The sequence below is a fragment of the Mustela nigripes genome, chromosome 11 (assembly GCF_022355385.1).
Source record: "Mustela nigripes isolate SB6536 chromosome 11, MUSNIG.SB6536, whole genome shotgun sequence".
NCBI classification, from domain to species: domain Eukaryota; kingdom Metazoa; phylum Chordata; class Mammalia; order Carnivora; family Mustelidae; genus Mustela; species Mustela nigripes.
In genome coordinates this window covers 22,767,259-22,779,840 of record NC_081567.1, presented here as the reverse complement: position 1 = coordinate 22,779,840, position 12,582 = coordinate 22,767,259, and the positions used below count along the sequence as shown (strand labels likewise).

The window sequence follows — 12,582 nt, the reverse complement described above, 5'->3', positions numbered from 1 at the left end:
ACCTTTCAGAAAGTGGTTGTTTTTCTGTTTCCAGAATTGCTGTTCTTCTTCTCTTCGATCTGCCGATGGATTTGCAGGTGTTTGCAATCTTTAGATAAGCTATTTAGCTGATCTCCTGCTAGCTGAAGTAGTCTCAGCCTGCTACTTCTCCGCCATCTTGACTCCTCCCCTTTGCAAGCATTTCTATCTTTTTGTTTCAGTTGTAGAATTTAGTGATTCATCACTTTCATACAAAACCCAGTGCCCTCCTTAATACCAATGACCCATTTAGCCCATACAGCAACCCTCAGTGTGTTCTACATAGTTAAGAGTCTGTTTTATGGTTCGCCTCTCTCTTTCCCCTCATGTTCATCTGTTTCATTTCTTAAAATCCACACAAGTAAAATCACATGGTATTTATCTTTATCTGACTTATTCACTTAGCATAATACTCTGTAGCTCCATCCAAGCTGTTGCAAATGCTAAGATTTCATTCTTTTTTGTGGTAATAGTCCATATAACCACATACATGTATATGGAATGTATATATGGAATATCACATCTTTATCCATCCTTCAGCTGATGAACATTTGCACTCTTCCCATAATTTGGCTATTGTTGATAATGCCCCTATAAACACTGGGGTATAAAAATTGTTTAAACATTAAAAAATACCTTTGGAGACATATCTTGAAAGAAGTTGCTGTGGGTGATATCGAAGAGGTTACTGCCTATGTTCTCCTCTAGGATGCTAATGGATTCCTGTCTCATGTTGAGGTCTTTTATCCATTTTGAGTTTATCTTTGTGTATGGTATAAGAGAATGGTTGAGTTTCATTCTTCTACATATAGCTGTCCAATTGTCCCTGCACCATTTATTGAAGAGACTGTCTTTTTTCCACTGTGTATTTTTTCCTGCTTTGTCGAAGACTATTTGACCATAGAGTTGAGGGTCCATATCTGGGCTCTCTACTCTGTTCCACTGGTCTATGTGTCTGTTTTTATGCCAGTACCATGCTGTCTTGGTGATCACAGCTTTGTAGTAAAGCTTAAAATCGGGTAACGTGGTGCCCCCAGTTTTATTTTTGTTTTTCAACATTTCCTTAGTGATTCGGGGGTCTCTTCTGATTCTATACGAATTTTTGGATTATTTACTCCAGCTCTTTGAAAAATACCAGTGGAATTTTTATCAGAATGGCATTAAAAGTATAGATTGCCCTAGGAAGTGTAGACATTTTAACAATGTTTATTCTTCCAATCCAAGAGCATGGAATGGTCTTCCATCTTTTTGTGTCCTCTTCGATTTCTTTCATGAGTGTTCTGTAGTTCCTTGAGTACAGATCCTTTACCTCTTTGGTTAGGTTTATTCCCAGGTATCTTATGGTTCTTGGTGCTATAGTAAATGGAATCAATTCTCTAATTTCCCTTTCTGTATTTTCATTGTTAGTGTATAAGAAAGCCACTGATTTCTGTACATTGACTTTGTATCCTGCCGCATTACTGAATTGCTGTAAGAGTTCTAGTAGTTTGAGGGTGGAGTCTTTTGGGTTTTCCATATAAAGTATTAAGTCATCTGTGAAGAGAGAGAGTTTTTCTTCATTGCCAATTTGGATACCTTTTATTTCTCTTTGTTGTCTGATTGCTGTTGCTAGGACTTCTAATACTATGTTGAACAAGAGTGGTGAGAGTGGGCATCCTTTTCCTGTTCCTGATCTCAACAGGAAGGCTGTGAGCTTTTTCCCATTGAGGATGATATTTGCTGTGGGTTTTTCATAGATTCAAAAATGTTCCCTCTATCCCTTTACTTTGAAGCGTTTTAATCAGAAACGGATGCTGGATTGAGAGGACCATGTGGTTCTTCTCTCTTCTTTTATTGATTTGTTCTATCACATTGATTGATTTGCAAATGTTGAACCATCTTTGTAACCCAGGGATGAATCCCACCTGGTCATGGTGGATAATCTTTTTAATGTGCTGTTTGATCCTGTTTGCTAGGATCTTGTTGAGAATCTTAGCATCCATATTCACCAGTGATACTGGTTTGAAATTCTCCTTTTGGGTCTTTGCCTGGTTTGGGGATCAGGATAATGCTGGCTTCATAAAAAGAGTCTGCAAGTTTTCCTTCTGTTTCACTTTTTTGAAACCGCTTCAGGAGAATAAGTGTTATTTCTTCTTTGAAAGTTTGGTAGATTTCCCCAGGGAATCTGTCAGGTCCCGGGCTCTCGTGTTTTGGGAGGTTTTTGATCACTGCTTCAATCTCGTTACTAGATATCAGTCTATTCAGGTTGTCAGTTTCTTCCTGGTTCAATTTTGGGAGTTTATAGTTTTCCAGGAATGCATCCATTTCAACTAGGTTGCTTAACTTACTGGCATATAACTGTTGATAATAACTTCTGATGATTGTTTCTATTTCCTTGGTGTTAGTTGTGATCTCTCCCTTTTCATTCACAATTTAATTAATTTGAGCCTTCTCTCTTTTCTTTTGGATTTGTGTGGCCAATGGTTTATAAATCTTATTGATTCTTACAAATACCTCACCCATCTAGCAAGAAATTTCAGAATGCACAAGCCAACAATAAAGTGGGATTCAGAATCCCATGATTTTCTGTTTTGTAACCTGGATGGGGAACACAGAAGAGTAGAAAGGCTTAGAGCCAAGAGATGGGGGATTTTAATAGCAGACCCACACATAAAGAGGGAAGAAAGCAGATCCTAGGGAAACACCATTAGAAAAAGTCTCTTCTTGAACTCTGTAACTGACAAATCCAAGCCACAAGCTATCAAGGTGAACAAGTTTAGTGACTTAATAACTAATGTTTTCTCAATGATAATGTATTAGATTGGTAATTCTCTGGCTTACAAAATGAATGGTTTAGTCATCTTGGGGAAGTTTGTTGTAATGGGAAGTTCCTTATTTTCTTATAATTAAAAAGCTAATCTATCATTTTTTTAATCATAGGTCTTGATTTTCCTCACTATGCCACAACCCTCATAGATAGTATCTTACTAATGCTTCCTAGTTACAACTTTGCAATGTGTATCAGTAAATTCTTTGATGACTATGAGATGAAAAATCTGTGTGCCAGGCAAATTCCAAGTATACTTGTGAAGTGCAATAAAACATGTGAGTATCTCAGGCTCCATGGGTCCTTAAAAGTAATCTATTCCTTTCCAGGTGTTCACATTTAACATTATTGTGGAAGATAAACCTGTCCTTCCTCCAATGGAGATAGTCAGGCTTGCTGTTTTGAATGGTTTTCTGTACCAAAGTTTTTCTGTACCAAAATTATTTTCATAGACTGTGGGGATAAAGAGAAGTCTCAAAATAAAATCTAAGATAAATTTCATGAAGTCACCACCAGATTTAGAATGAGTTACTCCTAGTAACTCACATACTATGTGAAAATAGTTTTACATACATTATTTTAAGCTCTCAGAACACCCTACAAGTTAGCCATTATTATCTCAGTTTAATAAATGAGGAAACTGAACCTGTTACTAAACTGAACATTAAATGAGTTCTCTGGGCCATTTACCTGTGTCACACAGGTAAAGGAAGGTAAATTCACAGCCATATCAAAATCAGGAAATAATACATTCTACTGAATTATCTAATTTCATATTTTAAATTGATTTTTAAAATTGAGAAATAGCAAGCATATTTACTCTGAATGTGCGTGTATGTATGTGTGTGTGTGTGATTCATTCTGAAACAAAATAATTTATATGTTGCCACAGAAAGAAAAATGTAATCATATTTACCTAAATAAGAAATACCAAATAGATTATATTTCCGGGGTACCTGAGTGGCTCCGTCAGCTTAGCATCTGCTTTTGGCTCAGGTCATGATCCCAGGTCCTAGAATTGAGCCCCACATTGGGCTCCCTGCTCAGCAAGGAGTCTGCTTCTCCCTCTTCCCCCTGGTCATGCTCTTTTTCTATCTCTCTCTCAAATAAAAAATAAAATCTTAAAAAAAAATCCAAATGGATTGTATTTTCTTACAATCTCTGAATAAGAAAAACTATATTACATTTTAGTTTATATCATATTTTGACCATAAATTCCTCTCTCTGATTTTTAAGAATGACTCTGTTCAGTTATTATTTATATACCTCAGTCACCAGTTTTAATTAATTTATTTTACTTACTATTTTTAAGAATCTTATAAAGCTGTACAAACATTACCACAAACCAATGTTAGAATATTTCCATATCTGAAAAAAATCCCTCAGGTCTGTTTCCAGTTAATTTTCATTACCACATATAGTCCAGACATCCTCTGCCTCTATAGCTTTAATATTTCTGGATATTTCACATAAATAGAATCAGTTGCATGTATAAGTACAAGTGCATATATCCCTTTGAATCAGTATTTTTGTATCCTTGGTTAAATACCTAGTAGTGCAATTGCATTTTATATAAACTAAATTTAAATTTAAAGAAAAACTTGGGAGGAAAAATCATTCACCACAATCAAATGGGATTTATTCCTGATTTGCAAGGGTGGTTCAATATTTATAAATCCATCAACATGATACAGCATGTTAATAAAAGAAAGGATAAGAATATTATGATCATTTCCCTAGATGCAGAAAAAGCATCTGACAAAATACAATATCAATTCTTTTCTTTCTTTTCTTTTTTTAAAATTAATTTATTTATTTTCAGAAAAAACAGTATTCATTATTTTTTCACCACACCCAGTGCTCCATGCAATCCATGCCCTCTATAATACCCACCAGCTGGTACCCCCAACCTCCCACCCACCCCCGCCCCCGCCACTTCAAACCCCTCAGGTTGTTTTTCAGAGTCCATAGTCTCCCATGGTTCACCTACCCTTCCAATTTCCCTCAACTCCCTTCTCCTCTCCATCTCCCCTTGTCCTCCATGCTATTTGTTATGCTCCACAAATAAGTGAAACCATATGATAATTGACTCTCTCTGCTTGACTTATTTCACTCAGCATAATCTCTTCCAGTCCCATCCATGTTGCTACAAAAGTTGGGTATTCATCATTTCTGATGGAGGCATATTTTTAATTTCTTGAGGAATCTCCACACTGTTCTCCAAAGAGGCTGCACCAACTTGCATTCTCCAACAGTGTAAGAGGGTTCCCTTTTCTCCACATCCTCTCCAACACATGTTGTTTCCTGTTTTGTTAATTTTGGCCATTCTAACTGGTGTAAGGTGATATCTCAATGTGGTTTTAATTTGAATCTCCCTGAGGGCTAGCGATGATGAACATTTTTTCATGTGTCTGATAGCCATTTGTATGTCTTCATTGGAGAAGTCTCTGTTCATATCTTCTGCCCATTTTTTGATGATTGTCTGTTTCGTGTGTGTTGAGTTTGAGGAGTTCATTATAGATCCTAACAAAAGAGGTAATGGATCTATACTTGAGGAACTACAGAACACTCATGAAAGAAATTGAAGAAGACACAAAAAGATGGAAGACCATTCCATGCTCTTGGATCAGAAGAATAAACATTGTTAAAATGTCTATACTGCCTAGAGCGATCTGTACTTTTAATGCCATTCTGATCAAAATTCCACCAGTATTCTTCAAAGGGCTGGAGCACATAATCCAAAAATTTGTATGGGATCAGAAGAGACCCCGAATCGCTAAGGAAATGTTGAAAAACAAAAATCATGTTACCTGATTTCAAGCTTTACTACAAAGCTGTGATCACCAAGACAGCATGGTACTGGCATAAAAACAGACACATAGACCAGTGGAACAGAGTAGAGAGCCCAGATATGGACCCTCAACTCTATGGTCAATTAATCTTGGACAAAGCAGGAAAAAATATACAGTGGAAAAAGGACAGTCTCTTCAATAAATGGTGCTGGGAAAACTGGGCAGCTATATGTAGAAGAATGAAACTCGACCATTCTCTTATACCGTAAACAAAGATAAACTCAAAATGGATAAAAGACCTCAACGTGAGACAGGAATCCATCAGAATCCTAGAGGAGAACATAGGCAATAATCTCTTTGATATCAGCCACAGCAACTTCTTTCAAGATATATCTCCAAAGGCAAAGGAAACAAAAGCGAAAATAAACTTTTGGGACTTCATCAAAATCAAAAGCTTCTGCACAGCAAAGGAAACAGTCAACAAAACAAAGAGGCAACCCACGGAATGGGAGAAGATATTTACAAATGACAGTACAGACAAAAAGATGATATCCAGGATTTTTTTTAAATTTATTTTCAGTATAACAGTATTCATTGTTTTTGCACCACACCCAGTGCTCTATGCAATTCGTGTCCTCTCCAATACCCACCACCTGGTTCCCCCATCCTCCCACCCCCCACCCCTTCAAAACCCTCAGGTTATTTTTCAGAGTCCATAGTCTCTTATTGTTCACCTCCTCTTCCAATTTCCCTCAACTCCCTTCTCCTCTCCATCTCCCCTTGTCCTCCATGCTATTTGTTATGCTCCACAAATAAGTGAAAGTATATGATAATTGACTCTGCTTGACTTATTTCACTCAGCATAATCTCTTCCAGGCCGTCCATGTTGCTACAAAAGTTGGGTATACATCCTTTCTGATGGAGGCAAAATACTCCATAGTGTATATGGGCCACATCTTCCTTATCCATTCATCCGTTGAAGGGCATCTTGGTTCTTTCCACAGTTTGGTGACCGTGGCCATTGCTGCTATAAACATTGGGGTACAGATGGCCCTTCTTTTCACTCCATCTGTATCTTTGGGGTAAATACCCAGGAGTGCAAATGCAGGGTCATAGGGAAGTTCTATTTTTAATTTCTTGAGGAATCTCCACACTGTTCTCGAAAGAGGCTGCACCAACTTGCATTCCCACCAACAGTGTAAGAGGGTTCCCCTTTCTCCACATCCCCTCCAACACATGTTGTTTCTTGTCTTGTTAATTTTGGCCATTCTAACTGGTATAAGGTGATATCTCAAGACAGCATGGTACTGACATAAAAACAGACACATAGACCAGTGGAACAGAGTAAAGAGCCCAGATATGGACCCTCAACTCTATGGTCAATTAATCTTTGACAAACAGGAAAAAATATACAGTGGAAAAAAGACAGTCTCTTCAATAAATGGTGCTGGGAAAACTGGGCAGCTATATGTAGAAGAATGAAACTCGACCATTCTCTTATACCGTACACAAAGATAAACTCAAAATGGATAAAAGACCTCAACGTGAGACAGGAATCCACCAGAATCCTAGAGGAGAACATAGGCAGTAATCTCTTCGATATCAGCCACACCAGCTTCTTTCAAGATGTCTCCAAAGGCAAAGGAAACAAAAGCGAAAATAAACTTTTGGGACTTCATCAAAATCAAAAGCTTCTGCACAGCAAAGGAAACAGTCAACAAAACAAAGAGGCAACCCACAGAATGGGAGAAGATATTTGCCAATGACAGTACAGACAAAAGGTTGATATCCAGGATCTATAATGAACTCCTCAAACTCAACACACACAAAACAGGCAATCATATCAAAAAATGGGCAGAAGATATGAACAGACACTTCTCCAATCAAGACATACAAATGGCTATCAGACACATGAAAAAATGTTCATCATCACTAGCCCTCAGGGAGATTCAAATTGCAACATCAATTCTTTTTTTTTTTTTTTTTTTTTTTTAAATTTTTATTATTGGATAGAGAGAGAGATCACAAGGAGGCAGAGAGGCAGGCAGAGAGAGAGGAGGAAGCAAGCTCCCCGCTGAGCAGAGAGCCTGATGTGGGGCTCGATCCCAGCACCCTGGGATCACGACCTGAGCCGAAAGCAGAGGCTTAACCCACTGAGCCACCCAGGCGCCCTTTTTTTTTTTTTTTTTTTGATAGAAACCTTTAACAAAGTAGTATTAGTGGGAACATAGCTCAACATAATAAAGGCCATATATGGAAAACCCACACCTAATTTCATCCTCAATAGGGAAAAACAGAACTTTTCCTCTATGTTCAGGAAGAAGAGAAGGATTCCACTCTTTTTTTTCTTCCAAGATTTTACTTCAAATTAGTTAACATATGTAGCGTTGGTTTCAGGAGTAGAATTTAGTGATTCATCGCTTACATATACACGTGCCTTCTTTCATGACCATCATTTAGTTCATGCTTCCACCTACCTTTCCTTCAGCAACTCTGTTTGTTTTCTAAGTAAGTCTCTTATTGTTTGCCTTCCTCTCTGTTTTTCTTATTTTATTTTTCTTTCCCTTCCCTTATGTTCATGTTTTATTTCTTACATTCCACATATGAGTGAAACCATGTGGTGTTTGTATTTGTCTGACTGGCTTATTTCATTTAGCCTAATACACTCTAGTTCCATGCATGTTATTGAAAATGACAAGCTTTCATTCTTTATGATAGCTGAGTAATATTCCATTCTATAGACCCCATCCTCGTGTGTGTGTGTGTGTGTGTGTTTGTGTTTAAGAGACTTACTGTAAATTTATTTATTGTGTTATGTTAGTCACCATACAATACATCATTAATTTTTGATGTAGTGTTCCAAGATTCATTAACACCCAGTGCTCCCTGCAATACATGATAAATGGGACTGAGATATACCACATCTTCTGTATCCATTCATCAGTTGGATATTTAAGCTTTTTCCATAGTTTGACTATTATTGATAGTGCTGCTATAAACATTTGATTGCAAGTGCCCCTTTTCATCCATTTTTTGTAAAGGATGTCCACTCTTAGTCAACATAGTAGTGTAAGTCCCAGCCACAGCAATCAGACAACAAATAGAAATAAAAGGCATCCAAACTGGCAAGGAAGGAGTAAAACTTTCACTATTTGCAGATGACATGATATTGTATATAGAAACTCCAAAAGACTACTGTGTCCCTTTGCATCCGTTTTTTTAAAGGATGTCCACTCTTAGTCAACATAGTACTGGAAGTCCTAGCCACACAAATCAGACAACAAATAGAAATAAAAGGCATCCAAATTGGCAAGGAAGAAGTAAAGTTTTCACTATTTGCAGATAACATGATATTGTACATAGAAACTCTAAAAGACCACTGAAAAACTACATGAATTCAGAAAAGTTGTGGGATACAAAATCAGTGTACAGAAATCTTTTGCATATATAGACCAATAACGAAGCAACAAAAAGAGAAATTAAGGAATCAATTCTATTTATAAATGCACAAGAAACAGTAAGATGCCTAGGAATAAACCTAATCAAAGAGGTGAAAGGCTTATACTCTGAAATCTATAAAACACTGATGAAAGAAATTGAATATGACAGAAAGAAATGGAAAGACATTCCATACTCAAGGACTAGAAGAGCAAATACTGTTTAAATGTCCATACTACCCAAAGCAATCTCCACATTTAACACAACCCCTATCAAAATACCACCAGCACTTTTCACAAAACTAGAACAAATAATCCTAAAATTTGTATAGAGCCACAAAAGTTCCCAAATAGCCAAAACATCCTTGACATTGTTTTCTTAATTTTATTTTCTGCTACTCACTGCTTGTATATGGAAATCCAAATGATTTTTTGTATGTACTTAAAATACTATGACTTTTTGGTCTTATATCCCATGCAATGAATTGACTCGTTTATTAGTTTTAATAGTTTCTTGTTGATTCCTTAAGATTTTTCCCATATGGAGGGTTATGTTTTTTGTGAATACCCTTACTTCTTCCTTCCAAAATTAAGGTTTTATTTTTTCTTTCTTTTTTTATTATTTATTTTAGTTGGCATACAGTACATCATTAGTTTTTGATGTAGTGTTCCATGATTCATTATTTGCATATAGTGCTCATTACAACCTGTGTCCTCCTTAATACCCATCAGCATTCTACCCTATCCCCCTCTGCTCTTAAACCCTCAGATTGTTTCCCGAAGTCCATAGCCTCTCAAGGTTCATTTCCCCCTCTGATTTCCACCCCTTCAGTTTTCTTACCTTCCCCTAATGTCCTCTGTGCTATTCCTCATGTTCTGCATATGAGTGAAACCATATAATTGTCTCTCTCTGCTTGACTTATTTCACTTACCTTAATCCCCTCCAGCTCCACCCATATCTATGTAAATGGTGGGTATTCATCCTTTCTGATGGCTGAGCAGTATTCCATCGTATATATGTACCTGTCTTCCTTATCCATTCATCTTCTTAAAGGCATCTTGACTCCTTCCACAGTTTGGCTATTGTGGACATTACTGCTATGAACATTGGGATGCATGTGCCCCTTCTTTTCACTACATCTGTATCTATGGGGTAAATACCCAGTAGTGCAATTGCTGGGTCACAGGATAGCTCTATTTTTAAATTTCTGAGAAACCTCCATATTGTTTTCCAAAGTGGCTGTACCAACTTGCACTCCCACCAACAGTTGTAAGGGGGTTCCCCTTTCTCCACATCCTCTCCAACATTTGCTGTTTTCTGTTTTGTTCATTTTTGCCATTCTAACTGGTGCAAAGTGGTATCTTTTGGGGTTTTGATTTGAATTTCCCTGATGGCTAATGATGGTGAACATTTTTTCATGCGTCTGTTAGTCATTTGTATGTTTTCTTTGGAGAAGTGTCTGTTCATGTTGTCTGCCCATTTTTTGGCTGGATTATTTGGTTTTCAGGTGTTGAGTTTGAGAAGTTCTTCATAGATATTGGATACCAGCCCATTTGCAAATATCTCCTCCCATTCTGTGGGTTGCCTCTTAATTTTGTTGACTGTTTCCTTTGATGTGCAGTAGCTTTTTATCTTGATGAGGTCCCAAAAGATCATTTTTGCTTTTGTTTTCTTTGCCTTTGGAGACAGGTCTTGAGAGAAGTTGTTTGCCTGATGTTGAAGACATGTTCTCCTCTAGGATTTTGTTAGATTCCTGTCTCACACTGAGGTCTTTTACCCAGTTTGAGTTTATCTTTGTGTATGGTGTAAGAGAATGGTCCAACTTCATTCTTCTGTATATAACTGTCTAATTTTCCCAGCACCATTTACTGAAGAGACTGTCTTTCTCCATTGGATATTTTTTCCTGATTTGTTGAAAATTAGTTGACCATAGAGTTGAGGGCCCATTTCTGGAGACTCTATTCTGTTCCATTGAACTATGTGTCTGTTTTTGTGCTAATACCATGCTGTCTTGGTGATCACAGCTTTGTTATATAGCATGAAATCAGGCAACATGATGTCCCCAGTTTTGTTTCTCTTTTTCAACATTTCCTTGGACATTCAGGGTCTTTTCTATATTTTATTTTACTGACTAGAACTTCCAGTACAGTGTTGAATAGAGGTGATGGAAATAAACATCCTTGCCTTGTTCCCAGTCTTAAGAGGAAAGCAATCCAGTCATTCATCATTAAGTATGATTTTTAGCTGTAGGTTTTTCATAGATTCTCTTTATAAGTTTGAGAAGATCTATTCTATTCCTAGTTTATTAATAGTTTTTGCCTTGAGTGAGATCAAGTGCTTTTTCTGTGTCTTTAGACATATTAAAATGTTAATATAATGTCTTAAGTTAATTGATTTTTCTGATGTTTAACCATATTGTTTAAGAGGACTCTGATGTTAATTTTATTTCCTTTTGCCAATAGCCTCTGAAAACTTCTATCTTCAGAAAATCATTATCTTTAATGTTGTGAAATTGTATCATGAACTATCCAGACATCGATTTTCCCCCTTCATTTTGTTTAGCATTTGATGGCAATTTCAACCCAAAAGTTCTAGTCCTCATTAAGTGCTAGGAGACAATCTATAATTTCATTTATCACTTTTCCTCCATCCCTTCTCTTTTCTCTTTCTTTTTTTTTTTTTAAAGATTTTATTTATTTATTTGACAGAGATCACAAGTAGGCAGAGAGGCAGGCAGAGAGAGAGGGAGGAAGCAGGCTCCCTGTTGAGCAGAGAGCCCGACGCGGGACTTGATCCCAGGACCCTGAGATCATGACCTGAGCCGAAGGCAGCGGCTTAACCCACTGAGCCACCCAGGTGCCCCTCTTTTCTCTTTCTTGAACTCTTATTATTTGCTGTACCTTGTATTCTAATACTGAGGAAGACAGGTCTCTGGTTTCACACGGCTTTTATTGTAAGGGTTGGGACAGGTGGGAAAAAATTAAAAGGTTAGAACATAAAAACAGTGGTCACATGTAGAAATAAAACAATAAGAGGGATAAATGAGGTAATTGGATAGAGTAACACAGGCACCTGGGTGGTTCAGTCAGTTAAGTGTCTGCCTTCAGCTCAGGTCATGATCCCCAGGATCCTGGGATTGAGCCCTGTGTCAAGCTCCCTGCTCAGTGGGGAGCCTGCCTCTCCCTCTACCTCTTCCCTTCCCCCTGCTTTCCCCCTTTCTTATGCTGACTTTCTCTCCCAAAAATATAAAATCTTTCTTAAAAAGTAATTTAGGCTACTCAAGATAGAACATTTATAGAAGACATCTCTGCAGAGTGGTATTGGATCTGATGACTAAAAGAATGAGATTGAACTAGCCAGTGAAGAGCTGGAGGAATGACATTCCAGACTGATGGAAGAGCAAGAACAAATGCTTCAAATTAGGGAAGGACTATATGTGTTTAAAGAACAGAATGGAGGCTTGTATGGCTGGTATAAGGTAGAAATAAAGCTGTACAACACCTTTATTAAATACCCTAAATACTGTTT

The 12,582-nt window shown here is 37.3% G+C and overlaps 1 protein-coding gene across 1 annotated transcript in view; it reads left to right on the top strand.

Moving 5' to 3' along the window:
• The window catches only part of LOC132027305 (phospholipid-transporting ATPase ABCA3-like), a 174,484-nt gene that overhangs the window by 116,604 nt on the left and 45,298 nt on the right, over window positions 1–12,582 (top strand). The window contains exon 22 of the mRNA XM_059416057.1: window positions 2,938–3,102. Within this exon, the coding sequence (XP_059272040.1) occupies window positions 2,938–3,102 (165 nt within the window). The remainder of the gene's footprint in view (window positions 1–2,937; window positions 3,103–12,582) is intronic.